General features: G+C 53.6%; 1 protein-coding gene across 1 annotated transcript in view; it reads right to left on the bottom strand.

Annotated features, from left to right (window-relative positions):
- Positions 1 to 27,001, bottom strand: part of CACNA1C (calcium voltage-gated channel subunit alpha1 C) — a 431,475-nt gene that overhangs the window by 13,310 nt on the left and 391,164 nt on the right. The window contains 8 exon segments of the mRNA XM_021092981.1: positions 4,494 to 4,596; positions 5,530 to 5,626; positions 6,278 to 6,405; positions 6,695 to 6,860; positions 13,382 to 13,473; positions 14,776 to 14,841; positions 16,241 to 16,369; positions 18,845 to 18,877. Coding sequence (XP_020948640.1) covers positions 4,494 to 4,596; positions 5,530 to 5,626; positions 6,278 to 6,405; positions 6,695 to 6,860; positions 13,382 to 13,473; positions 14,776 to 14,841; positions 16,241 to 16,369; positions 18,845 to 18,877 — 814 coding nt within the window.

The following is a 27,001-nucleotide window of genomic DNA, read 5'->3' as shown; positions in this document are numbered from 1 at the left end:
CCTTTGCTGAGCCCCCTGTGCTGCCGGGAGGAGGTGGCCAAACCTTGGCGTGGAAGCAGAAAATGGAAGATGAGGTCCTGAGGCCTGGGGCTTCTCGGGGTCTACTTTTGCCACTCAAAACAGACTGAATCAGGCCCTTGTCCACGCAGCCTTGGGATGCTGGCCTGACAGCCCTGGAAAGGGAACTGAGACCCAGCAGGAGAGCAAATGTGGGGGCCTGGGTCCAGTCGCCCCCAGCTCTTTCCCACCACCACTGATGCACACAGGCCCTGCCCGACCCCTGGGACTGTGAACAGGGGATCTCACCTGTGGTCAGGTTATGTCATAAGGCACACCTGCCCTTCAGGTAGGGAGATTATCCAGTGGGCCTGCACCTGTCCCAGGGGATTTTTAAAAAATTTGTCTTTTTAGGGCCGCACCTGCGGCATGTGTAGGTTCCCAGGCTAGGGGTCAAATTGGAGCTGTAGCTGCTGGCCTAAACCACAGCCACAGCAATGTGGGATCCAAGCCACACTGCAACCTACACCACAGTTCACCACAACGTTGGATCCTTAACCCACTGGTCCAGGCCAGGGATTGAACCCGCGTCCTTGTGGATACTAGTCGGGTTCGTTACCACTGAGCCTGACAGGAACTCCTTTATTTCCTTTTGGCTGGGGCTCTTTACAAGAAGAGTGTTCCCAGGTGCAAACTCCCAGTTACAGAATAAAAGCACCCTGGGATGGAAACTGCGCTCAGCAATGCTGCACCGCGTGTGCCAAAGTGGCCGAGAGAGCAGATCTTAAACGTCCTCATCACAAGGGAAACGACTGTACTGGGAGGTAATGGATGGCAACTAGACTTGGGATCATTTCATCATAGTAAATATGGCATCACCATATTGTTCACCTGAAACTGATATACAATGTTATACGTCGGTTATGCCCCAATTAAAAAAAAAAATACAAAACAAAAGTAATGTGTGAAGGGGCCAGAAGATGAGAGCTCTCAGGCTGGGAGCGGAGCTGAGAGGCAGCCTCAGGGCTGCCGGGCCAGCCCAGGGCCAGTCCTGCATATGCAGGGAATGAACTGCCCACCCCTGGGGCGAGCTGGGAGGGAGACTCTCCCCTGGTCCAGGAAGAGGATGCATCCTGGTCAACATGTTGACCATGGCCTGGAGGCCCCTGAATGGGGAACTTGCCATCCCATGGCGGGACCCCAGGCCTTCAAGTATGAGCCCAGAGCTGGTGGGGTGACTGTGACTGGCAGGTGGCAGGGGCTGGGTCAGAGGCTCTGTTGTTGGAATCCGCCCCATGGCCATGCTGGAGGGACCCGCTGGGAAGGCGGTGCCAGGGGGTGGGCCCTGAGTTCCGGCATGCGGCATGCGGGTTGGGCTGCACAGCTCCGGGGGCAGGGGGCTGGGCCTCCCCTTCCATAGGCAGGCCCTCCTGGGAGAGGTGGTTAGCCATTTCCGACATGGGCAGTGAAGCAGACCCGGTTAATAGGATGCTCAAATATACCTCTCTTCCACCACGGGCCAAATGGTGCCCCCAAATTCACACCCACATGGAACCTTAGATAGGCCCCTAGTTGGAAACAGGGACTTCGCAGGTGTGATTAGTTAAGGTGTGATGCCTGGTGTCCTTATAAGCAGAGGGGACACACAGAGATGCACAGGGAAGGCGGCGTGTTAAGAGAGACACAGCTACTGGCCCATGGGTGTGGTGCCTCCCACATCACCAGATGCCAGGCAAGGGTGGAGGAGACCCTCCCTCAGCCTCCAGGCGGAACCAAGCCTGTGACACCTTGATTTTGGAATTCTGGCCTCTGGACTGTGAGAGAGTAAATTTCTGCCGTTCTAAGTCATCCAGTTTGTGATCATGTTTTACAGCTGACCTGGGCACCGATACGTCTTCCAAAAGGATCTGTCACATTTCCCCAAGACTTTATTTGTTCTCACAATGACTCACATAACCGTGGAACTTCACGGCGATTGCTTTATACCATCTGAGGGTTTCAGAACATCTTTCTTCTATGCCCCAAAGGTTGACAGGTGTGGGACTGGACCTGGAGGTGAGGAGCACTGGTTCTCTGAATCGGGTGTTAATTTCTCTCCGAATCCTCTCATTTCAACAGTCCAAAGGGTGAGGACTCTGTGAGACATATTATCTCCAGTTTAAATGCTTTATCCCATTTCTTTCTAGTTGCTTCTAAGAACTTACCTTTGTCTTTGGGGCTTGAGAGTTCAACAGGTTTGAGGTGGGCTGTCCCTGAGTTGGCACCATCGCCCTTTGGGAGCTATTCCTTTTTTTATTTTTAGGTTTTAAGAAGTCTTATTTATTTACTTATTTATCTTAACTTTTTTGGCCACTCCCAGGGCATATGGGAGTTCCCAGGCCAGAGACCGAATCTGAGCCACAGCTGCAGCAATGCCAGATCCTTTAACCTACTGTGTGAGGCTGGGGATCAAACCTGCATCTCTGCACTGACCTGAGCCCCTGAGCCACTACAGTTGGATTCTTAACCCGCTGCACCATGGCAGGAACTCCTATTCTTTTTAAAATTTTTATTTCTACTTGTTTTTTGCTTTTTAGGGCCACACTTGCAACATATGGAAGTTTCCAGGCTAGGGATCAAATCGGGGCTACACCTGCCAGCCTACACCACAGCCACAGCAATGTGGGATCTGAGCCATGTCTGCAACCTACACCACAGCTCATGGTAACGCTGGATCCTTAACTCACTGAGCGGGGCCAGGGATTTAACCTCTTCACATCTTCATGGATACTAGTCGGGTTTGTTTCCACTGAGCCACAATGGGAAACCCCCTTTTGTATTTTTAAATTTGATATAATGGCGGTAAGAACATTGGACGTGAGATCTACCCGCCCAGCGGAATTTCAAGTGAACCATGCAGAATGGTGCCTCAGGGATGGTGCTGCTCGGTGGACAAACGTCTGTCTGAAGCTCCCTTTAAGTCCTGGATTGGCTTGTTCCCGTGCGGCTGGCTTCTTCCTGATCTCGGGGGCCCGCTTCTTCGGGATGAGCTGTGCACGCCTGGCTCGTTGACTGCAGCTTGGGCCTCTTGACGGTACCAAGTCACGGCTGCAGGCACTGGTGTTGCACCCTCCGTGGGATGAAAATTTATATCCTCACTTTGCATCAAGCCTGAAGGACCACAGCACGTCCCTTCCAGGGGTCTTTATTTCTTCCCTCCTTGGAAAAGGACACCTGCTCTGCTGGACAGAGTTGTTGTCAGAGTCATCGTAGAACATTTGGAGAGTAACACAAGCCAAGGATGAAGGTAAAGGAAGTGACTAGGAGTCACTGCTGATTCCACCACCGGTGACAGTTGAGGCTAACATGTCAGCGAACTTCCAAGTTTCCCCCAAGTTACACACATGTTACATTAAATGTGGGTCCCATTCTTTCCTCGTCAGAAATAGGCCGATTTACACCTGTTTAGACTAAGTTATGGCCTTGGCTGCTGAGGGTATATCCTTTAGCCTTAGTGTCTTTTTGGTTTGGCATCAGAACTTGAACTATTTAAAAGTTTTTACATTGGCTCATCTTTTGACAGGCACCTCCTGGCCCTGTTCCTCTCTTCCTTCATCTCAGATGCCTGCTGGTTTGTGAAGGAGTAGCTGAGAGAAGGCCCTTCCTAGCCTGTCCACAGAACGGAATTCCACACAAGCAAAGAAGCTGAGGCAGAGGGGGAGCAGTGAGCATCATGCGTCATCAGGATGCGGCCCTGTCTCCCACCCAGGGCTCTCCAGACGGAGCCGTGGGGAGGCAGAGAAAATGCACGGGCTGTCCCATCTGTGTTTCTCTAACTACTGGGCCAGTGGGTTTCAGACCCTGCACACACATGAATCATCTGAGCAGCTGCTTCAGGAGGCAGATTCTGAGACCTGGGCTGGTGCTGGGCCCCAGCAACTCACACCAGCTCTAACACCACAAAAGGCTGGAATAGGATGGGAGCAAACCCGTGGGTCCGTCTGGAGCCGTTCCAGTGCAGGTCAGAAGAACCAACTGGTTATAAAGACAGCAGGTCATTGCAGCCGAGCCGCTGCTGACGGCTCCTCCTTCTCGGGGACACAGACCTAAGGGGGCTCAGGGGAGTGGGGGGAGGGCCATTACCCCCACCGGTGGGCTGGCTGAGCACCTGGGCCAGTATGGTCCTGGTGTGGTGTGTGCTGACCTCCACCACAGTCAACTCTGACCCCTTCCCGACCCACACTGCACTTTAATTTGCAAAGTGAGTTGAACATCTGAGATGATCCCGGTTAAAATGGGGCTGGGCACTGCTTCAGGTTACGTGCATATCCTGCTTTTGGAGCTGCACCTGTGGATTTCAAAGTACCGCCCGGGGAGGGTTTCTAGGGTTTGAAACGATAGGCTAGAGGCCAGGAGGCCATTCAGGGCAAAGGGAACTGGCGCAGGCCTGGAGCTGCAGCTCGCTGCTGGTCTGCTTGCCTTTCTGGGTGGCTCTCCCCAGGGGCCGTGACCCTTACCTTCTGTTTTGATCCTCAGGGCCGTCCGGACAAGGGCAAACAGGGTGGCGTTGAACATGACGGTCCCGTCGCTGTTCAGGGGCATGTTCATGGACACCAGTCGCTGGGGAGGAGGAAGGGCAGGTCATCACAGCAGCGGCCCCACAGAAGCCTGAGGCAGCAGGACGCTGGGGGCCTCCAGGCTCCCCGGCCCATGTCCCTGAGTTGGTCCTCATTCGACCCTAGCTCCCACTGCAGGAGCTTAAGCCCAGGCCAGCCCCTTCCCTGGGTCTGCTCTGCCACTCGGGGTGGGGGCCCAGCAAGGCCCCATCAGGGAGGCGGAGACGGGAGGCTTGCAGGAGATGCCTGAGCCCGCTCTTCTGAGTACTGAAAATCATGCCTGCACCCCCGGCCGACCAGAACTGCGACACCACCTCCCCGCTATGCCCCACCACCCAGGACTCTGCCACCACTGGAGCGCAGGAGCAGGCCCATGAGGACCAGCACCACAAACCCACTCTGGAGGGTCCAGACCGCTATTCATCACATCACGTAGGGACCACCTGCTACTCTTGGTGCTGACCAGGTTCTAATGATCCCAGGAACTGGATCTTCTTGAACCTCAGGGGCAGTGTGGACTGTCTGGGACCTGGGAGGATTGGCACCCTGTCCGCAGAGGGACAGGGCCCATCTGGGGGCCTCACACAGGCTGGACACAGCCCCTGCCCTCAATTTCTCACATTTAATTAGTGCCCTTGTCTTCTCTCCAGTTTCTTTCCCAGGAAGGAAACTGAAGCTCTCCCTCTGAGGCTGAGGGTCCTCCAGACGCCTGGGTGCAGCCCAGAGTGGACTCTGACCAGGCCCTTGGGCAGAACGGGCCCCTCCCAGTCCAAGGACCCATATGCTGAAGGGACCCTCAGCATCTGCTCCGGCTCAGCCTCTTTCTTTAGGCACAGAAAATGCTGTCCTCATTCCCTTAAAGGGACAGTGCCCTGACGGGGTCACCAGTGGGCATCTGGCCTCCCCATCTTCCCCACGGACCCAGCTCATCTCTTACTTTGCAAGCCACGCGGTGAGGGCACAGCTTCCCGAAGCCCAGCGGGGGCTGGATCCGCCGGAGCAGGGTTACCACATCCAGGTGTTTGATGCGACCCCTGGAAGAGGCAGGAGACGAGGGGAGGTCAGTGGGAGGTCGCAGTCTCAGCCAGTGGCCTGGGACCCGTGGACTGGGGGTGAGGGTGTCCCTGAGGGACGAGCTCTCCTGAAGGTCACAGCTGGACGCTGGTGACCAAACTTGTGCCTAGCTGTAGAACCACACAGTCAACGCTCCAACCAGCAGACACATGTTTAGATTTTAAGGAGCAGTTCTCCATCAGTGCTATGTTTAAGGTGGAAGGGATTTTAGCAGGTAACGCAAATCATCTCAGTATTTACTGTTGCTTCAATTAACTAGCTGACCAAAAAGTACTTCCCAAGTGTCAACCAAATGCGATGGATGGACTGATGCACCTGAGGCAGGAATGGAGTCAGGAACTGCCTGACCCCAGACGCCCTGACTTGGGGGCTTACTGGTCATTCCTAACACCAGGGCCTCTTGGCTGTCTGTTCAACTGAAAATAGCGGATACATTCTTAACTTAGCCGAAGGCCTCCTATTGCTGGCCCTTGACCTTTGACCTTGGCATCTTGTGCAGCTTGGTGTTTGTATTGGATCTACCCGGTGCTCACCCATCCTGACCCCCTTCCACAGGTGGACACTCAGCCCCCTCTTGGCTTCGGGGATCCAGCTTCCCTCTGGGGACTTACTTGGCTTCAGGGTCATACTCCGCCCAGATTCTCTTAAATTCATCCAGATGGTGGGGACCCAGGATGGACCAGTCCCTGGTCAGGTAGTCAAAGTTGTCCATGATGACTGCCACAAAGAGGTTGATGATCTGCGGAGAACGGAGGGTGCAGACAGTTGCTCCCAGAGGGCCTTCCTGCGCATGGGATCGGCAAGGCCCCATGGGCAGCAGCCAAGGTTTCTACAGACTAGCCGTGTGGCACCACGGAAAACACCGGCCTCCGCAACGAGGGTGTCTCGGACGTGGAATTGACCCGCTCGCCTCAGGCTTGTGCGGGTGGGGAGAACCCCACATGTGGGCTGCACGGCCTCCCTCACCCAGCTGCCAGGTGGGGCTGCCAAGGACGGGTAACTAGCCAGCAGCTGGTCCCCCCACTCACCAGGAAGGCACAGAGCATGTAGAAGCTGATGAAATAGAAGACGGCGAAGCTGCTGCCACAGGGTGTCTCCCCCTCCGTGCTGTTGCCGGGCTCTGACTCGGGGGCGCACTTCTTCCCTGGCATGCAGGCCAGCATGATGTCCTGCCATGCCTCCCCTGTGGCACACCTGGCAGAGAGACCGTGCCCTGGAGCCACCATACCCTGGAGCCACCTCTCACGGCTCCTTGTCCTTGCTCCTCCCCACAGGAGCCCCTAATTGAGTCTGGGGTTTGTCAGACCCCCCCACGCTGGGCATTCACTGAATATGACAACACACGGCATTGTTTGACATCTTAAAACTTATGGAAAAGGTAACAAACTGGACCTTTTCTGCAAAGTCCCCCTGTTGAAAATTTTTTTAACTTTTTATTAAAGTATAGTTGATTTACAATGTTGTGCCAATTTTATGCTGTAGAGCAAAGTGCCTCAGTCATATATATATATATATATATATTTTTTTAATATTGTTTTCCATCACGGTCTATCCAAGGAGATTGGATATGGTTCCCTGTGCTGTACAGCAGGACCTCGTTGCTTATTCATTCTAAATATAATAGTTTGCATTGACTAAGCCTAAACTCCAGCTCCCCCCACGCCCTCCCCATCCCCTTGGCCCCCACAAGTCTGTTTTCCATGTTTGTGAATCTGTTTTGCAAAGTCCTTCTTTTTGCAATCCACGTTAAGTTTTTAGCCATGTGGATATATTTTAGCTCTAATTCATTCATTTTTTTTTTTTTTTTCTTTTTAGGGCCGCACCTGCACATGGAAGTTCCCAGGCTAGGAGCTGAATCGGAGCTGCATCTGCCAGCCTACACCCACTGACACAGCAACATGGGATCCACACCTCGTCTGCGACCTACACCACAACTCATGACAATGCTGGATCTTTAACCCACTGAATGGGGCCAGGGATCGAACCCACATCCTCATGGATACTAGTTGGGTTGGTAACCCGCTGAGCCACAACAGGAACTCCTAGTTCATTCATCTTAACTTCTGTACAGAAGACCTTCTATGAATACAACTATTTAAAAACCCCACGGTCCTGTTAAGGCTTTTCCTTACTTTCCTGTCTTGCTGGCAATTCCACCTCTAAGCTGGTGTCCAGTCAGCCCTGCATGGTGACTGCAGGTTTCTTTGTGATGGCAAGACAGGAAAGAAGGGAAAAGCCTCACAGGGCACGGGTGTGTCCTTACTTTACTAGACACTGCTTGTTCTCCAGGTGTGTGTCCAATTTGTGCTGCAGGCATCAGTGCAGGAGGGACGCCACCATTCTACAGACTTGGCAACTTTCTTTTCAGCTTTTGAGGCATAAGTGACAAACAAAACCAGTCTACTTAGGGTGTAGATGGTGACGGCGTGCTCTGTGGCACCATCGTGAAAGGGCGCCTCCCACAAAGCGAATGAACACATCCACCGCCTCCCATACTTTTCTTCTTTGGTGAGAAATTATCGTTTAAGTTCTACTGTCTTAGCAAGTTTAGATGATACACTATCAGTGTTATCAGCTAGTTGCCATGTCATAGCTTAGAGCTCAGACCTTATTCCTCTTATGGCTGAGAGCTTGTGCCCTTTGACCAGCCCCTCCCTTCCCCCCCCAGTACTTCCCTCCCCCCCACTACTTTTCTATTCTGTTTCTGAGCTTGGACGCGCCAACTCTTGTTATCAGTGAATTTTTAAAAAACATTGCTTATAGGAAGGGTGGGAAATGATCATTCATTCCTCTTTTAATTTTTTTTTTTTAAGATTCATTTAATCTATAGGTTCCTTCTCTAGGCTTTTTTTTTTTTTTTTTTTTTAACCTCCCTTGCATTTCTGTGTGGGTTTTTTGTTTGTTTGTTTTGTTTTTTTTGCTCTTTAGGGCTGCACTTGAGGCATAAGGAAGTTCCCAGGCTAGGGGTTGAATCCGAGTCATAGCTGCTGGCCTACATCACAGCCATAGCAACCCGGGATCCAAGCTGAGTCTTCTATTAATCCTTTGTCACTTATATGCGTTGCAAGCAATGTCTTCCAGTCTGTGGTTTGTCTCCAGCTTTATTTATGGTATATTTGTGATGAACCTAAGTCTTACCTTTCAAAGTAGTCAGAATCTAATTTTTCCTCTGTTTTGTCCTTTTTTGCATCTTGTCTAAAAAATCCTTCCCTAGTCTAGGTCATAAAAATATTATCCTTTGTGTTCTAAAAGGTCCAAAAATTTTTTCATAATAATTTCATACAGTAATATGGAATTCATTTTGGGGCTCAATACAAGGTAGAAATAATGCTTTTTTTCTATCTAGATAACCAGTTTTCTTAATACAATTTATTGAATAGTTAATCTTTTTTTTTTCTTTTTATGGCCACACCTGCAGTATACGGAAGTTCCCTGGCTAGGGGTCAAATCAGAGCTGCAGCTGCTGGCCTACGCCACAGCCACAGCAACGCCAGATGCTAGCCACATCTTCGACCTACTAAGTTTACAGTAATGCCATATCCTTAACCCTCTGAGCAAGGGCAGGGATTGAACCTGCATCCTCATGGACACTATGTTGTGTTTGTAACCTGCTGAACCACTTGAGAACTCCCCTGAACAGTGCTTCTTTACCCACTGATTTGAAATACCTCTTCTGACACAGAAGATCCTACTTCCACAGATGTGTGGGTCTTGCATCCCATTCTCTGGGTTTGTCTGTCTGTCTTGGTTCCAGTGTACCTGCTGTCTCAATTACTCCAGGGTTATAGGAAGTCTTTTTTTAGGGCAGCACCAGTGGCATATGGAGGTTCTCAGGCTAGGGGTCCAATTGGACCTACGCCAGAGCCATAGCAACTTGAGATCCGAGCCACATCTGCAATCTACACCACAGCTCAGGGCAACGCTAGATCCTTAACACACTGAGCAAGGCCAGGGATCGAACCTGCAACCTCATGGTTCCTAGTCAGATTCATTTCTACTGCTCCACAATGGGAACTCCTAGGAAATCTTGATCTTGTACAGAGAATGAGTCCTTCTGGCCTGCTGTCCTTGAAAACCGTCTTGGCTTTTCTCTTTCCTTTGAAACTCCGTGGACACATTAGAATCAGCTTGTCAAGTTCCATGAATGATCCTGTTGACTGTCTTACTGGAATTGCATCCAAATATAAATTAACTAGGGGAATTTAACATCTTAATGCTATGAAGTCTCCAAGCCACAAACCCATTTATTTAGGTCTTTTGAGCCCTGAAAAATGTCTTTTAATGAAAGTTTATAGTTTCCCATATACATCTTTTGTTAGATTATTTCTAGGTATCTTACTTAAATAAAATGCTGCTGTTGTAGACAGAACCTTGAAAAAGGTACTGCAACAGATGCAACAGCTGTCGAGGGAATAAAGTTGACTTTGAACATGGAAGATTTGTTGAACTCTCTTATTAGTTCTGTGGTTTCTCTTGTATAGTCACATAGGCAACTGACTTTCTAAAAGATGTTGTTTAAATTGTGGTAAAAAACACATAACATAAAATCGACCATCTTAACCATTTTTAGTATACTGTTCAGTGGTATCAATATTTTTACACTGTGGTGACAGCATCACCACCATCCATCTCCAGAACTCTTTTCATCTTGTAAGACTGAAAGCCTATGCCTATGAAACAATAACTCCACATCCTCCCCTCCCCCACACCCCACAGCCACCACTGCACTTCTGTGTCTAGATTTTGATTATTCCAAGAGTTTCATGTAAGTGGAATCACACAGAGAATCTGTTCTTCTGTGACTGGCTGATTTCACTAAGCATCAGGTACTGAAGGTCCCTCTGTACTGCAGCAGGTGTCAGAAATCCCTTCCTTTTTAAGGCCAATAATATTCCACCGTATGTATAGACTGCATTTTGCTAATCCATTCACTTGCCAATGGACATGCTGGTTGCTTCCATGCTTTAGCTATTGTGAATAATGCTGCCATAAACATATGTGTACAAATATCTCTTCGAGATCCTGCTTTCAGTTATTTTAGGTATATGCCCATGAGTGGAATTGTTGGATCGTATTTTTAATTTTTTGAGGAACCACCATTTTCCACAGTGGCTGTTACCCTTTTACACTCTCACTGGTCATGCACGAAGGTTCCAATTTCTCCACATCCTTACCAGCACTTGCTGTTTTTCTGGTAGTGGTCATCCTGATAGATGTGGGGTGGTATCTCATTGTGGTTTTCATTTGCATTTCCTTGACGATTCGTGATGTCAGGCATCTTTTCGTGTGCTCACAGGCAGCTGTATGTCTTCTTTGGAGAAATGTCTATTCAAGTCCTTTGCCCATTTTTAAATTGGATTGTTCATTTTCTTGATGTCAAGTTTGGATCAATTCTTTTGGCATTGAATTTTCTTTCTTCTCCGATTCTTACCCTTTGATTTATTCATATCTTATTGCATTGGATACGACCTGCAGTATCAGCTGGTAGATAAGATCTCATCTATTCTATTTATGGATTAGCTATTACCTGTATGGACTGAATGCTCCTGTCCCCTCAGAATTTATATGTTGAAGCCTCAAACCTCAACGTGACAGCACTGGCAGGCACTTAGGCTGGGATCAGGACATAAGGCGGGGTCTGCGTGCTGAGATTAGTGTCTTCATGAGAACTGGAAGGGAGACCAGTCTCTCCTCTCTCCACTGCGTGAGGGCACAGCAATAAAACTGTGTCTACAGGCAGGGGGGCAGAGGGCACCCACCAGGACCAGACTGGAACCTTGATCTTGGACTTCCAGCCTCCAGGAATGTGAGAAAGAAATGTCTGCTGTTTAAGCCACTCAACCTACAGTATTTCGTTACAGCAGGTGGACTAGACTAATCCACCATCAGCACACAAAAGTGACTGATTGTTTGCCTTTGTTAACCACCTTTCTTTCTTTTTTTTTTTTTTTTTTTTTTTTTTTTGCTTTTTAGGCCTGCACCTGCAGCATATGGAGCTTCCTAGGCTAGGGGTCTAATCGGAGCTACAGCTGCTGGCCTATGCCACAGCCACAGCAATGCCAGATCTGTGACCTACACCACAGCTCACAGCAATGCCGGATCCTTAACCCAATGAGCAAGGCCAGGGATTGAACCTGCAACCTCATGGTTCCTAGTCGGATTCGTTTCCATTGCGCCATGAGGGGAACTCTGTGTTAACTGCTTTTCTGATCCTGTGAATTGTAAAGGCTTCAGAGTTGCTTTGCTTGGGTTGTCTTTTTCCTTTTTTTTTTTTTTTTTTTAGGGATGCACCTGCGGCATGTGGAGGTTCCCAGGCCAGGGGTTGGATCAGAGCTGCAGCTGCCGGCCTACACCACAGCCACAGCAACACTAGATCTGAGCCATGTCTGTGACCTATGCTGAAACTTGGAATCCTTAACTCACCAAGAGAGGCCGCGGATGGAACCTGCATCCTCATGGAGACTAGTGGGGTTCTTAACAGGAACTCTCGCTTGGGTTTTCTACGTGGATTAGCTGCTGTTCATAAGCAATGATAGTTCTGTCTACACGTTTTCATGTCTATACTTTGTGCTTTCTTTCCTTTTTTATGGGCCTTATATTATCTTATGGAAAGGGGTTTCTTACCCTTTTTACTCCTGGAAAGTTTATGTAACACAGGAATGACTCCTTGATAGTTTGGTAACTATTATACATAAATATATTGGATCTAGGGCCTTTTTGAGGACTAAAATTTTGACTATGTTTTTGATTTCTTTGTGGTTAATTAGAAAAAATTATTTTCTTTCTGGCATGTGGAAGTTTTTGGCAGGGATGGAACCTGCACCACAGCAGCCACTGGAATTGCTACAGTGATTCCAGATCCTTAGCCTGCTGCGCCAAGGGTACTCCTAAAAATTCCTTGTGAAAACAATTTTTCTGATTTATATTTTCCTATATAAAAAAAAGCACCTACTTCATCTGGATTTTCAAATATATTGGCAAAAATTTGTTCATAATATTCTCATCATTCTAAAAATCACTGCCACAATTGTGAAATTGTGTAAGCGTAATTGTGTTGCTTTTCTTATTCCTGATGTGTCTTTTTAAAAAAATTGGGTGTGATGAAAGCTTCTCTATTTATTGGTCTTTTCAAAGAATTAGTTTTAGGGTTTGTTGATAAAATATTTTAGTTTTATATTTCACTAATTTTTGATTTTATTTTGATAAAGGTATTCCTTCATACTTGGAGGTTATTTTGCGATTCTTTTTTTTCCGTCTATTAGTTGACTTACTGTACATTTAAAAAATAAGTTAATTTTGTTCCCAGGCCAGGATCAAACCTGAGCCACAGCATAACACTGAATCCTTAACTGCTAGGCTAAGGATCAGTGAACTTCAAATCTCATATTTAAATGTGGCTCAGGCATCAGTGCTGTTAGACGTTGTGGTTGACAAGGTCCCTGTGTTTCACCACTGTGGCCTGACATTTGAGGGGCCTGTCATTTTGATTTAATACATTTTGAGCAATAATGACCCTTGGGCTTAGGTGTGGGGAAAGGATTCTGAAGTCATGGTGAAGGTGGAGTTATCTGATGGGGAGGCTCTGGATCTTCTGGAAGGATCCCCGAGGATGGTAAGGGCTCACCACCCTTCCAGCGCCATGGCATGCAGAACACACATGGCATGTGGAACCCAGGCCACCCTGTGTGGGTGTGCACCTGCCCGCACAGACCCACCTGAAGAGGAGCAGCACGGCCTGGGGGAAGGTCTGGAAGTTGTTGTTCCGGTTGATCTCCGTCGTGTCATTCAGGGCAATTTTCCCAAAGACCTAGCAGGGGGAGGAGATGGGGCTCAGTGAGCCGTGGACGGAGGGTCCTGGCCCCCCATCATTCGGTGGACCCTCAGGGTCACAGCTGACCCCAGACAGGCTGGCTCATAAACTGGGAGGGGTCCCATCTGTGACCTGCAGGGCCTCGGGTGGGGCAGGCACTGTCCAGCCCCCCTCCTCCCACCACAGTGGACCAGGGTCAAAAGAAAAGTGCCCCCGGTCCTTGGGGGTTAGGTGGAGGCCTCACCGCTACTGCTGCTACAGGGACCAGCGCTCACCGGCCTGCCTCTTTCTTTTTTCCTTTCCTTCCACACTCCCTCCCTTTCTTTTTTTTCCTGCAGATTACTGAGAATATTTTTTCTTTTCTCTTTAAAAAAACTTTATTGAGGAATAGTTTATAGAAATAATGGCATGTATTTGCAGTGCACAACGTGGTGATGATTTGATGCCGTTGCAGAATTGTTACCGAGACAGAGACCGTTCACACGGCCGTCGTTTCCACCCCATTTTGTGGTGAGAAAGCTTAAGATCCATTTCTGGCAACTTCCAAGGACTCGGACTCTAATCTCTGTCAGGGCCTTTACGTGTCAGCTCTGAGGGCCCAAGCACTCTTCCAGACTCAGCCCTTGGAGTTGCGGTGTGGAATAGTGATTGGGGCTGGGCAAGCTCAGCTCTGCCTTGAAATCAGAGGCCTCTCTGCTTCTTCCTGGCCATTTCAAGCTGTGCTTATCTTAGGAAAGGCAACCCTCCATCAGGGGGCAAGGTTGCTCTTTTCATCCGAAAAGGACGAAGCTTGTGGACCTTGGGGTCCTTCTGCAGCAGCAAGTGGGGGGCTCTCAGTGAAGGAGCTGCTGAGGGAAAGTGCCTTCCCGGTGTGGGTTAATGGGCTGGGTACCCCCCCAGAACCGGAAGACAGGCTGCAGACTGGGTCAGGGTAGGACCAGGTGCAGTGCACACCTGCTCGATGGAGAGAGCCCGCTGGCCACCCAGTCCCACCCCCCACTTGGTCGGGGTGGTTTCCAGCCCCTCAGACCTGGACAATGAGGGGGTGCTGTGTGGCACACGCTCCCCGCTATTTCTGCAGGGGACCTCTCTTGGGAGAGGTTTCCCTTTGGGGATCAGAACAATGGCAGGGGGCAACACCTAAAGGACATCACGGGGTGAGGGCAGCTCTAATGCTGGTGACCTCTTTGGCTTCAGAGGAGGAGGAAGAGGAGGAGGGAGGGTGGAGGGCGCTGGGGACGTGGGGCTGGGAGGGGGTGGAGGAAGCGCAGGCAGAGGAGCCCTCGGAGCCTGGCCTACCTGCATCCCAATCACGGCGTAGATGAAGAACAGCATCACGATCAGGAGAGCCACGTAGGGCAGGGCCTGGTGGGGGGGTCACAGAGCGTGAGGCCGGCGGGTGGGGACCAGCGGCTGGACCCCTCCCTGGGGCTGGTCTCTGTAGCTGCTGCCTCTTTGGGGAGGTATTTCCAGGAGCCCCACAGACGCGGTGGGTGCCCAGGAAGGGGCTGAGCCGGTGCTGACCCCTCCCCTCACCTTGGCGCCAAGCACGGAAAGGTGGGCGGTGCAGCCAGAGGAGTAGGCTCTGAGTGCAGGGGGTGACCCAGTGTGACCCTCCCTCCCATTCTCAGTAAAAACCATCTGCAAGACGCCCTCCTGCCACACAGCTGTCCTTGTGCAGCTGGAGGACACACCAGGGTCCCTCCCCTCCACAGTGGGGAGCTGGCCCAGCAGGTGTAGGAAAGTCAGAACTAAGGAAATGCAAACAGACATGGCAGCCTGGGCACGATCCTGACTCTGCCACTCTAGTTGTAGAGCTTGGGGCATGGACTTAACCTCTCTGAGCCTCAGTTTCCTCCTCTGAAAATGGGAAGAAGTGTAGTGACCTCAGGGGTTTTGTGCATTTAGAGTATTTTAGGCTCACAAAACGCCAGGAGGCGCCTTGTCTGAGGCTGGTCCTTGTGTTCTCTTCACTCGGCATGACTTCCGTCTCTTGGAGGGGCCTGGAGGGGCTCAGGGCAGCTGTGGGACGGAGCCCATGAAACCACAAGGTGGCACCGAGGGACCATGGGGCGTGTCCTGCCTGGTGGGTGTTCAGCCCCCACCTGAGTCCGGGAAATGCTGAGGTAGGTGAGGAGGGGGTAGCCTGGATAGTTACTGCTGGCTGTGGGACCCCAGGGGTGCGTCCAGGCCTGCTCCCACCCAGGGCAGGAGCAGGGGGCCAGGGAGGGGAAGTTCCTGGCCTGGTGGGAGGGGGGTGCCTGGGGGCACCCTGAGGGCAGAGCCTTTGCTCTGGGTGCACTTCGGCAGGACCCACCCTGTACTTGTCCCTGGGTCTCCATGGGGCCAGTGGGAGAAACTGCCAGTTCAGGGATCCCTGCAGTGGTGTCTCCAAAAAATTCAATGACCCAACAGCTGAGACTCTTTCAGTTGCAGGCTCACATAACACTTGTGAGAGGGGCCAGGGCCATGCTATTCTGCTCTTACACAAGGAAGTGATTGCAGGGAGGAGAGAGGCCTGCAGTCGGCAGCCTTGTGTCCACATGGGGACTGGGTCCTAGGGAGTCTGGCTAAGTTCTAAGCAGGTAGGGACAGCAGATGATGCCCCGCTGGGAGGGGCTACAGGGGTCATCAGACCACCTCTGTCCACAGCTTTCGAACCTGTCCCCTCACTAGGCCCCATTCTTGGGGAAACCCAGGATGGAGAGAAAGCGGAAGCCCCAGCGGGGTCAGTGGGGCGCCTGGTGGGCAGGGTGGGTGCTACCTGGAAGGACTTGATGAAGGTCCACAGCAGGGTCCGGATGCCCTCCCCGCGGCTCAGCAGCTTGACCAGACGCATGACCCGGAAGAGGCGGAAGAAGGTGATGGAGATGCGGGAGTTCTCCTCCGCGTTCTGGGGCCACCGACAGGAGGTGGCAGTTAACACCGAGGGAGGGGTGCGGGGCGTGGCAGGTCAGCTGCACTAGCTGCTGGGTGCCCGCAGGTGGGTGCGGCCCCAGCCTCGTCAGAGCCCCGCTGTGCCTGGGCCAGAACCTCTCCCCACCGCCCCCAGTCTTAACGCCATCGGGGGAACAGGAGGAGATCCCGCAAGGAATTCCATGTGCCTTGAATCTAGGCCCAGAGCGGCCCCTGAGGGCCCTGCCTCCCTCATGCCCCACTTGGCTGAGGGTGCCATATCCTGGTGGCACTGGTGGTCCTGGTGGGTGAGTGGGCTGCCCACGGAGGGGTCTTGTGCCCCGGCCATGACCCAGCACTCTGTTGTGTCACCCCCCCCCCCACTTCCCACAGCCCCTGTGGCTGCAGGTGGGCTTGAGCTGTTGCTTGGTGCTGGGACAGTGCCTGGCCTGTGGTCCCTGCTTCCGGGCACGCCCCCTGCCCCAGAGCCTCAAGCTGCACATACCTGGGGGGTTGGGGGTACGGGCAGGGGGAGGCAGGGGAGCTGAAAGTGAGTCCCGCTGCAGTTAAGACAAGACCTAGGGCCCTGCTCAGGACAGGTGGTCTCCCCAGGGGCATCCTGGATGGAGGGCGGGGTTGGGTGAAGAGGCCAAGGCCAGGCCAGCCAAGGGGGCTAGGCCTGGGGCTGCTGGGTCTGAGGGACCCTGGGTCTGGCATATGCCTGTCCAGGGTTCAGAGGCAGGACAGGCAGACCGTGGCCCTCCTTCCAGGTCTGTGGTCAATCAGCACAGACTGACCCCTGACCCTCCTCCTGCCCACACTGGCGAGGGAGCTGGGAATGGTGGCCCCCAGGAAGCTAGCCGGTTCCCCAGAGCTAGTGCAGACCCCCAGCCCCATGGGTACCAGGAGAGAACGGACCTTCAGGCTTCCTGTTACTGCTCCTGCCGCAGGCCCTTGCTAGGAGGCATCTCTGGGCTGCTGCTAGGACCCTGTGCCCTGCTTCCCAATTCCTGGCTCCTCTTGCTTTATTTCTAACCATCTCCAGGTCGGATCTGCCCTGACAACACCCTTGGAAATCCCCCCCAGCGCTGGAGACCTGGCGGCTCCTGGTTCTAACCCCGTGGCTGGCTGATGGTCACTGTGTGGCCAGGGCTCCAGAGGCCTCTCCTCCCACGCAGATCACTGCTCTGCCCTGAGGGAGCATAGAAACGAGGCTGTGGGGAGTAGCACACGGTGAGCCTTCTATTTCTGAACCAGAGCTGCTCTCCAAGGCAGGCTGCTGGGGGTGGGGGGGTGGGGGGAGCTGGCAGCAGGCCCGTCTGCCCCCAGCCCTTCCTGCTTGTGTTTTGAAGTCTTTGATGCCCTTAGTCTTTGCATTTCTATCACCTGTGCTTCCACTTGAAATTCTATTTTCTCTCCTTCAAAGGAAAGGAGGTTGTGCCCCCAGAGGGGGCTGATGGCTTTGTAACTCTGGAAGGGAGGAGCAAGCTGTGTTACCCCCAGCTGTGAGCAAGGGCTTGGAAGTCCGTGCTGCAGGGGCAGGTGCATCTGACTAGGTAAAAAGCAAAGTCACGTTTGAGTCTGAGCTCCGTCCTGGGCTGGGGCCCTTGTGAGGCTGCTGTTGCCCAAAGCCCTAATGACCTGTGACAAGGGGCTCAGCCCTTCCTAGAAACACCACCTGCCAACCCCGTCTGGCCTTGTCTGCTGACTCTCAGGTCTCAGGGAACCAACCCACTCCCTAGTCCTTCTAGAAACTCACACTTGGCTCACTTTTGAAGTGTGTGACCACAGCATTTCAGAGAGGGCTGTTCCAAAGACACTTCAAGGTCATACCAGGGAGCCTCTCTATCACTTTGACCAAAGCAAATCACGGACTCTTATGGCAGGAGTGACCCCTGACCAAACAATTTGCTGCAGGGAAGTGGGTGGGCCTAACTGTAATGCACCTCACAGGGGACGCTGTCAGAGTGGTGGAAATCCAACCGCCCACTCAGAAACCTTTTCCTGGGACCTAGAACTCAGAGCTTGAGGGAGGCTGGGGACTCTGGACGCCTGGCGATTGGGAGGGAGCCCTGCCTCTCCGTCCTGGCTGCTTCACCTCTTCTTCCTCTCTTCCTGAGAGGCCTCCCCATGGCCTGTGGCCCCATGTGAACCCCCAGATTAAAGTTGGAGAGATCAGCCAGCGGAGCCCTCAGGACGTTTAACAGGAAATGACCCTTGGGTCCTGTTCTCTCCCAGTGGCTTGTCAGACAGTCAAGGTCACAGTGAATTACCACCCACAGGAAAGCTCAGGGACGGAAAAGTCACAGCAACAGCACTTGACAGCTCACAGACCAGGCAGGCAAGGTGCACGGCAGACACAGACGACATGCATGGGAGCTGGGCTCCGAGAGACCAGGGGCTGGGGGGTGTGAGTGGGGACATTGGAGGGGGTCACAGAAGCTGAGAGCGTGGTCTGGAGGCTCGGTCTTACCATAAAGGGAGAGCACTGCGTATGTTCAGCTGGCTTTAAAGAAAGGCAGACAGAGACAAGCTGTAACGCGTCTCCACTGAAGACACCGGCGTTCAGGTCTCGGTAACACAGGAGCAACACCATGGCAGCAGAGGGTAAGAGGGGCCGAGCGGAGGGGCGCAAAGCACAGGCCTGGCCAGTCCTGGGCGTCCCTGCCTTGGGCTGTGCCTGGCAGGGCTCCCATGTGGCCAGGACCCTCAGGGGTTCTACCTGGAACGGTCGCTGGCCACAGATTAACTCCTTCACACCCTTTCTAGTGAGGTCTTCTGGATCTTGAAGATGGAGGTTTTGCTGGTTTTTAATCAGCTGTGTGTCCTAAGAGAGCCCCTGGGTCGGGGGGCACTGCACGCACCAGCATTGCCAGCGAAGGGTGGGCGGCCTCGCCTATGTGCAGGGCAGGTCTTGGCCCACACGAGTTGGAGCAAAGGAGCCAGGGCAGCAGCCCCCAGGCTCAGGGGCGACTGAGGCTGAGTCACCACCAAGGACCATCTAAAGAGGTGGTCCTCAACCCCACTGCAGTAGCGGCCAGCCTTCAACATGAGGCCCAGGAGGAGGTGGTCCTGCCAGCTCCTGGTCCACAGGTGTGAAGAACCTCGTCCACTGGCAGGAGACACAAGGGTGGACTTGCTTTGTAAATCCAAAAGCCCTGCACACAACCGGACACCTCAGCAGCTGTTCTCCTGGGCCTGACTGCTGGCTCCTTTGGGGGCAGCAGCTGAGGAGCCTGGCCACTGAGGTGCATCCCGCCGCAACCCCTGTACCCAGAGGTGGCCTACCCTGGACTGGCCCTGACCCCTGAGCTGCTAGCTCTTTCTAGAAGGCCATGACTTCACTCTTACGCTCCACTTTCAGAGGGTTGCTCTTGTGTTTCTGTTTTCAAAGTACAAACAATGAGAACGTGGAATGGGGCTTTTGAAGAACGGAAAGGTGCACAGTTAGACATTGGCTCACAGACTGAAAATACTTCTGGTAACAGATTTCTCAGCAAATTCCTTGTTTTGCCATGGCAAATTGGTAGGTGTCCCTTTTTAGGATGGCTGGAGAAACAGGGTGAGGCAGGGGAGGAGAAGAAGGGACAGGATGCCTCTCTGGTCATTTACGGAACAGGTTCTAGATCTGTCTCTGCTTCCTGGGGAGTAACCAGTGGTCAGGTGGACCCACGTGCCTAGAGGGTGTGGGGCATCCGGGATTGGGCCAGCAGGAGAACACAGAGACGGACAGGCACATGCACGTTCAGGCAGGCGTGCACGTGCACGTGCACGCGCACACACACACACACACACGGAGGAAGTTTGCTCAGGCAGGCGCGCGCGCGCACACACACACACGGAGGAAGTTCCAGGAGGGTCAAGGGCTTGGGCGCCGGTGTTAATGGAGCTCCGTGTTTCCAGGCTCAGTGGGGGAGGGTCATGGGGGGAGGTCCACACCACAGTTAGTGCTGGGGCTGCAGGCAGCACACTGGGCCAGTGCTCCCTTCTGGATCTGCCCTGAGAACCCCCCAAGCTGCCCATGACTCCCAAGAACCCTGGGCAAATGCCTCGACCCTGTCCTGGATGGGACCAGGTGAAGGAGACTGAGAGGACCCACCTGGGTCACGTGGCCCAAATGGATTAATCCCCAGCCATTAGAAAAAGTAAAACTGCTTTTTTTTTTGTCTTTTTAGGGCCACACCCTCAGCATATGGAGGTTCCCAGGCTAGGGGTCTAATTGGAGCTGTAGCTGCCGGCCTAGACCAGAACCACAGAATTGCCAGATCTGCACCACATCTGCGACCTACACCACAGCTCATGGCAACACTGGATCCTTAACCCACTGAGCGAGGCCAGGGATTGAACCCGCAATCTCATGGTTCTTAGTCGGATTCATTTCTGCTGCGTGATGATGGGAACTCCAAAACAGCTTATTTCACTTGAACATTCAGAATCCTTCACTTGGGATTCTTAAATGTCTTCATTGTCATTTCTTGCTGCTTTTGCTCTTTTATGCTCCTGTGTAAGATCTCATTTACTTAAATCACATTTTACTCCAAGATTTACCTTTAAGTCTGTCCTAATCACCTTGAGCATCTCTTACTATTTTAACAGTGTGGCCAATCACGTCATCCTTATGGTGCATCATTCCAACAGGAGACCAGGAGGAGTCAGGAGGTACTAGGCCGGCCGTGGCGAGAAGAAGGATGGGGCCTCTGGGGACCCAGCCCAGGTGATGGTGGCACCCCAGAGAGCCTCGCTTTGGGAGAATCTGGAGACTCATAGGTCAGTTTTCTCTTGGGCCTTAAGCCTTGCTCTTCGGAAGGTGCTTCTGACTTGCTGGGGCAGGGTGCCTGTCAGTCACTCGCACAAGCCTGTTCTTAATGAGGAGCTGAGTGTACAAGAGCCACAGCTTCAAAAATAACTAAGCATTGTAATAGAGCCAGAAAGCACCTCAGAGCGACTTCTAAGTGGAGGGAGAGGGAAGAAGCCCATCACACGGCCCTGCCCTCAGAGGACCCACCCCGGACACCCTGGCCAGACTTTGGTGCCCTTGCCCGGCTGCAAGCGGAGTTCCCTGAGCTAGAGGGGTCAGGGCACCTCATCTATGCTTTCCACCTGGAGGTTGGGGAGCGCTGCCTGCCCCCCGCTGTGACTCCCTGAATCACATCCTGAGGAAGCACCGAGCATCATCAGTCCCACCTTCTGAGCTAAACTCCACCTCCGACTTCTTCCCAAACTGGCTCCCAGCACCCCTGGAGCAGCCGTCTTCCTGGGGATGAAGGGGTGCAAGAACCCATAAGGTGCGGGGCCCTGGAGCCTGGTACCCTCCCTGAAGTCCCCAAGCAGCGAGTCCATCCAGAGTGGGGAGCAGGGAGCCCATGTTTGTGCGGCCAAATCCTTCGCCTCCATTTTCTAACGATCTGGTCATTTTCAAGTGTTAAAGGATATTGGGGCAGTGAACTTAATTTGTTCTTGCACTTGGTGGAAGTGACATCAGGTTATTCCTGCTGGGTGGGGTAGAGGTGGAGCATTTCCGGAGAGTCCTGGCTGGTGGTTCCAGCTGACACGCCCTGGCCAGCAGAGAGGACGGCCTCTGCCCTTACGTGGCACTCGAATGCAGACCCCCCAGGTGCTTCAACTGCCAAAGACCTGGGGCGGCTTTGGCTGCAGAGAGAGATGGCCTCTGACTCCAGTTCAGGATCAGGGAGAAGCATCACCTCCGCGGATGAAGGCTTTGTTTCCGGAAAGCACCCCTTCTTCCTCTACATGAGGTCCTCTCTCTAGGATGCCAAGGGGACCAAGGGGACGCCAGGTCTGCAGACGTTCTCCAAGGGCGCTGATGCTTCCTGGTTCTTAACATCCCATGGCTTCTTGGAAAACTGAGAGGTTGCTGAAAAATCGCTCTTAAGGTGCGAAAGGGATTGCTTCCTCCTTGTGCTCCTCCTCCTTTTCCTTCTTCCTCCTCCTCTTCTTCCTCCTCCCCTGTCTTCTCCCCCTCCTCCGCCTCCTCCTTGTCTGCACAGCCAGTGGGCCAGGGTTACTGGTGATGCAGGGCTTCCAAGGTTTGAGTAAGCCACGTCAACTGGACATACAGTGGAGGGAAGGTGTCCTGGCCCTCAGATTTAAAGCGCAAGTGAAGAAAACATGCGTGATCAAAAGCAGTTCGTGGAGATGCCACTGCAGCTCAGCAGTCACGAACCCGACTAGGGTCCAACGCCGGATCCTAACCCACTGAGCTGGGCAGGGATCCAACCTGCATCCTCATACTAGTATCCGGGGGGAGGATGTGGGTTCGATCCCTGGCCTCATTCAGTGGGTTAGGATCCGACATTGCTATGAGCTGTGGTGTAGGTCACAGATGTGGCTTGGATCTGGTGTTGCTGTGGCTGTGGTGTAGGCCAGCAGCTGCAGCTCCCATTCGATCCCTAGTTTAGGATTGAACTGGCAGCGAGTGTGGCCCTAAAAAGCAGGAAAAAAAAAAAAAAAAAAAAGCAGCAGCTCTTAATCAGAATTTCATTCTGCTCTGCTATGAATGGAGACCTGGAATTGGATGTGGGAAGGAGGGGAGCAGGGAAGAGGAAGATGGGACTATGAAGGAGCAAGGCAGGGAGCAGTCTCCTCCCCAAGTCCCCCACCTTAGAAACACTGGTCCTGCGAGGGGAGGATGCTGGAGGGGCTCAGGAGCAGCAGGGAGGGACCAGCAAAGGGAAATGGGGGTGTAGGAAGGTGGCAGGACTGTGTGCACCCCACCCAGCTTGGCCTGAGACCACCAATCCTGGTTTAATCTTCCCTGAACCAGCCCAGGCCACGCGGACCCCTGTCTAGATAGTGGTGCCCAGTCTGGCCCTCTCTGCCTGGTGGGAGCAGGGAAGGCGCTGTGGGCCAGGCTGGGGTAGAGGGAGGCATGAGCAGGGCTGTGAGCCCTGACAGCCCTGAGGGATGGGTGTGCAGCAAATATTGACTGTGGAGACTGCTTCCCGTCACCCCTGGCCCCAGGCCCGTGCTGGGCAGAGCCAAACCCTGCATTACTTTTCCAGGGAGCAGTGAGGTCACCATCAGAAGTCCTTCTGTTGGTCTGGGTCAAAGGACCACTGGGGCAGCACCAGAGGCCCCGCTTTGTGCCCCGGACACTGACTGACAAGCCCCAACCCCCTAAGTGTTGCTCCAGCCCCCTTGGGATCCCCCCATGTCCTCCTGTCCAGTGGCAGAGGAGTGGGGCAGTCTATACCTCCTGTGCCCATAGATTCTGAGTGCCCCCAGGGCAGGGACCCAGGGCCAGGGGCCCCCGAGATGTTGCATCCAGGACAGTCTACCTGAGGTGTGGCAGGTGGTGCCCTGGCGCCCTCTCACTCCCCAAGAGCAGCACCGTGACCCCCTCTCCCACTCTTTATCCTGAACCTATAGGCGGAGGTTGTCATCTCGCCTTAATGTCAGGCTTGGGCCACTTTGCAGTAGGGCGCTGTGTCCGAGGAAGTCCTCCAGGGTCCCTCTCTGAACCTGGTCCAGAGGCCCCTGGACTGGTGTGCTTTCCCTTACACAGCCTGTCCTGCTCCCCCACCTGGAGGTCCCCCCAGAGCCTGCCCTCTGGAGAATTTCCACGTGAAAATTCTGACTCTCATGGGCCTTGGACGCTCTAGGAAAGGACGTGCACAGCAGGGCCTGTGAGGACATGGGAGGGTTGTTGTCAGGAAGTGCCTGGTGTGGAGTTGTGGGGCCTCTGGGACCACCTGGGCCCCCGTGCATTCAAGGACATCGTGGCTCCAAGACGGGTTCACTCTTCTGGGTCACCTGGCTTCCTCATCAGTGACTGGGGACAGTTCTGTGTCCACAGGGAGGTTTGAGCCTCCCAGCATTTCCTGTTGTGCAGCAGATGTCAGACCCAGGAGAGGAAGATGGGGAGGCCATCAGCCCAGATGCCAGCAGGGGTGGGAGGGGGCACTTCTGACGCCCCAGGAACTTCCACAAACAGTCACAGGGTGTCGACTCTGGGTTTTCCTTCCAGAAAATATAACTTCAAATGCAAGAGGTAAAGTCTTCCTTAGGGGGTGAGACACTAACTCTGGAAGTGTCAGATGGAGGAGGAGGTGATGCTGGGAGAGGATGGGTGCCTGGTCTGGGCACTGATGCAGGATCCAGTGTGACAGACAGAAGGTCAACCACAGGTGGCCCTGAGCACGGAGGCTGGAGGCCCCGCTCAGCCCTGCCCATCTCTCCTCCTCCTTCAGCGCCTCACCCGTCAGGGCCTCAGGCCTGTGACTACCATCTCTGTGCTGCTGTCCTCATGCCTGACCTCAGACCTCAGATGGGGGATCAGCTTGTCCACCTGATGTTGCCACTTGGCAGCCTAGTAGACATGCTTGGAAGCCCCGTCCTCCTCGTGCAAATGTGCTACCCCCGACTCCCGCCCAGCTGACACCAGCTGCACCCTGCCCCACAGGCCCCGAGCCGAGGCATCCGGGTGCCTCTTTCTCCCTCGCCCACGTCCACCCATGTCCAGTCTGTTAGGAGGTGCTATGGGCTCCACTTTCAGAGCAGACTGAGAGCTGGACCACCTGGACCCCTCTGCTGCAGCTCTGTCCCCTTTTATCCGGATGGTGGCAATGACCCTCCAAGTGGAGCTCCGGCGTTACCCTTGACCCAAAGGGGCCCCTTGGGTCACGGGACACTTTTTCTCAGAGGTGCAGTGTCTCCCCTTCCTGCTCAGGTTCAGACCATATTCCGGTGCCCTCCCTGATCGGCCAGACCTGAAAGCTCCCGTCCAGGTATGTGCAAGGCGACACCTCCCTTCCTTCACGCCTTCACTTTGTTCAAACATCACCTCCTCAGTAAAGCTCATCTTCCCGGAAACAGCACCTGCCTTGTCTGCTCCCTGCTCCTCCGATCCCCTCACTGGGCCCTATTTCTTCCCGAAGCACTTATAGCCTCTCCCATGCTGGGTGATTTCCTTATTTTCTGTGCTCATGTCTGATTGTCCCCCTGCCTGAGGATGGGGCTCTGAGGATGGGCTTTGTTTGGTCCACAGTGGACCCCGGCACATGAAAGGAGAGGCTCCAATGTCATGGGAAGCCTGAACAAAGTTCCTGGCCTTGCTGGGCAATCCACTTCCTGAGAGGGCACCAGAGCCTGGCAAAGGCCGGAGAGGGGAGGGGCATTTGAACCAGGGAATATTTGCAGGGCGTCCGTGAGAGAAATAAGAGCTGGTGTGCGTAGGTTTGAAAAAGTCAAAGATGATGAGCTACAGGTGAAAATCCCTCAAGGATCCTCTGAGGCTGGAATGCAGCGTCTGTCTGCAAAATGAGGTCTGGTGACAACAGTCAGCTTAGAAAATTCAGGGAGGCCAGGAGTGGCACCCGGGAAAGGCCCTGGGGCCGAGCTCCCCCTATCCCAGGGCGCCCAGACCCCATGCTGCCAACAGCCTAAAGGCAGAACCACACGGTGGAGGGTCCTGCTTCCAAGACAAAGTGACTTTGCTCATAGAACTGGTCCCCACAATCCTGGCTGCTGTCTCATGCTGGGCCACGTCCGCGCTGCATGACATGCCCACCAGGGCTTGAGTTACGGGCAGTGGTCAGCAAGCTTGCTTTGATCTGGCGGACCTGTGGATCAAGAGTCCAGGTGTACATGGGATCCAGGGCTGTGATGCCTGTGGGTGGTCAGCTGTCACTCCACACACTGATGGTGTGTCCACAGGAGGTCTGGAAAGAACGTCCTTTGCTTGGGCACCAGGTCTCTCTCTGTCACCAGCGCTTTACCGTTTAGGTGGGGCTTTTAAATGAGCTTCAAGGCCCAGCACTGAAGTACCCGCACACGCCTCAGGCAGAGGGAAGCAGGATCTGCGTGCTCCGCCTGAGCGCGGCCGCCCTGCCTTCTTCTCCCTGCCTTGGTTGACACGTGTGTCCTTTCTGTCCTGAAGCCATGGGCATGTGGGAGGAAGGGACAGTCTTGTGGAGCAGAGGGCCCCTGGATGCGCCTCTGCTTCTGTCCCAAGTGCTGTCCTCTGTTTAGCCCCAGACAACCCTCTGCGTGACTATTAACAACCTCCTTGGTCTAGAGAGTGGGGAGCCTCCTGAGGTGAGCAAAGTGGGGGTGGGGGGCTCCACCGCGGGGGTGGCTGGGCTGAGAGCTTCTGGTCCTTTCAACTCACAGGATAGAAAGCTACGAGAGCTGGATGCCGAGGCAGGTGTAATGGAAACCACTCCATGCGCCTTTGGGGCCAGCACCATCCTATCCCGAGTGGCTACTTTGGGAAATCATCACTAGATGATTTTTCCTTTGTCATTATTTTTCTTTAAACACAGCAGTAGTTTGAGAGAGAACTGCAGGTGGAGTGATAACGTGACCTCGCCAATCATGAGAGTCCCAAGGACCCCGGGACTGAGGGACCCTTGGCACCCAGTGAGCAGCCTGCTGTCATCTCCCTGTGTTTCCCTGCCATCAGTTCCAAGTGCCCTGGCATGGGTCCCCAAGGGACCCACACTGTGGGCTGTGACGACAGTCCCCCCGGGACACAGGGCCCGTCTACCTTTCCCTGGTCCCTCCAGAGGGCCCCTTGGTCTGACCTCAGGGCCCTGACCGCCTGGGACACAACTTGGGGCTTGTCCAGCCACGCAGGGTGTGCTCAGGGTGGGGGTGGGTGCTGAAGGAT

The sequence above is a fragment of the Sus scrofa genome, chromosome 5, assembly GCF_000003025.6.
Source record: "Sus scrofa isolate TJ Tabasco breed Duroc chromosome 5, Sscrofa11.1, whole genome shotgun sequence".
Lineage (NCBI taxonomy): Eukaryota > Metazoa > Chordata > Mammalia > Artiodactyla > Suidae > Sus > Sus scrofa.
This window is presented reverse-complemented; position numbering and strand designations above follow the sequence as displayed.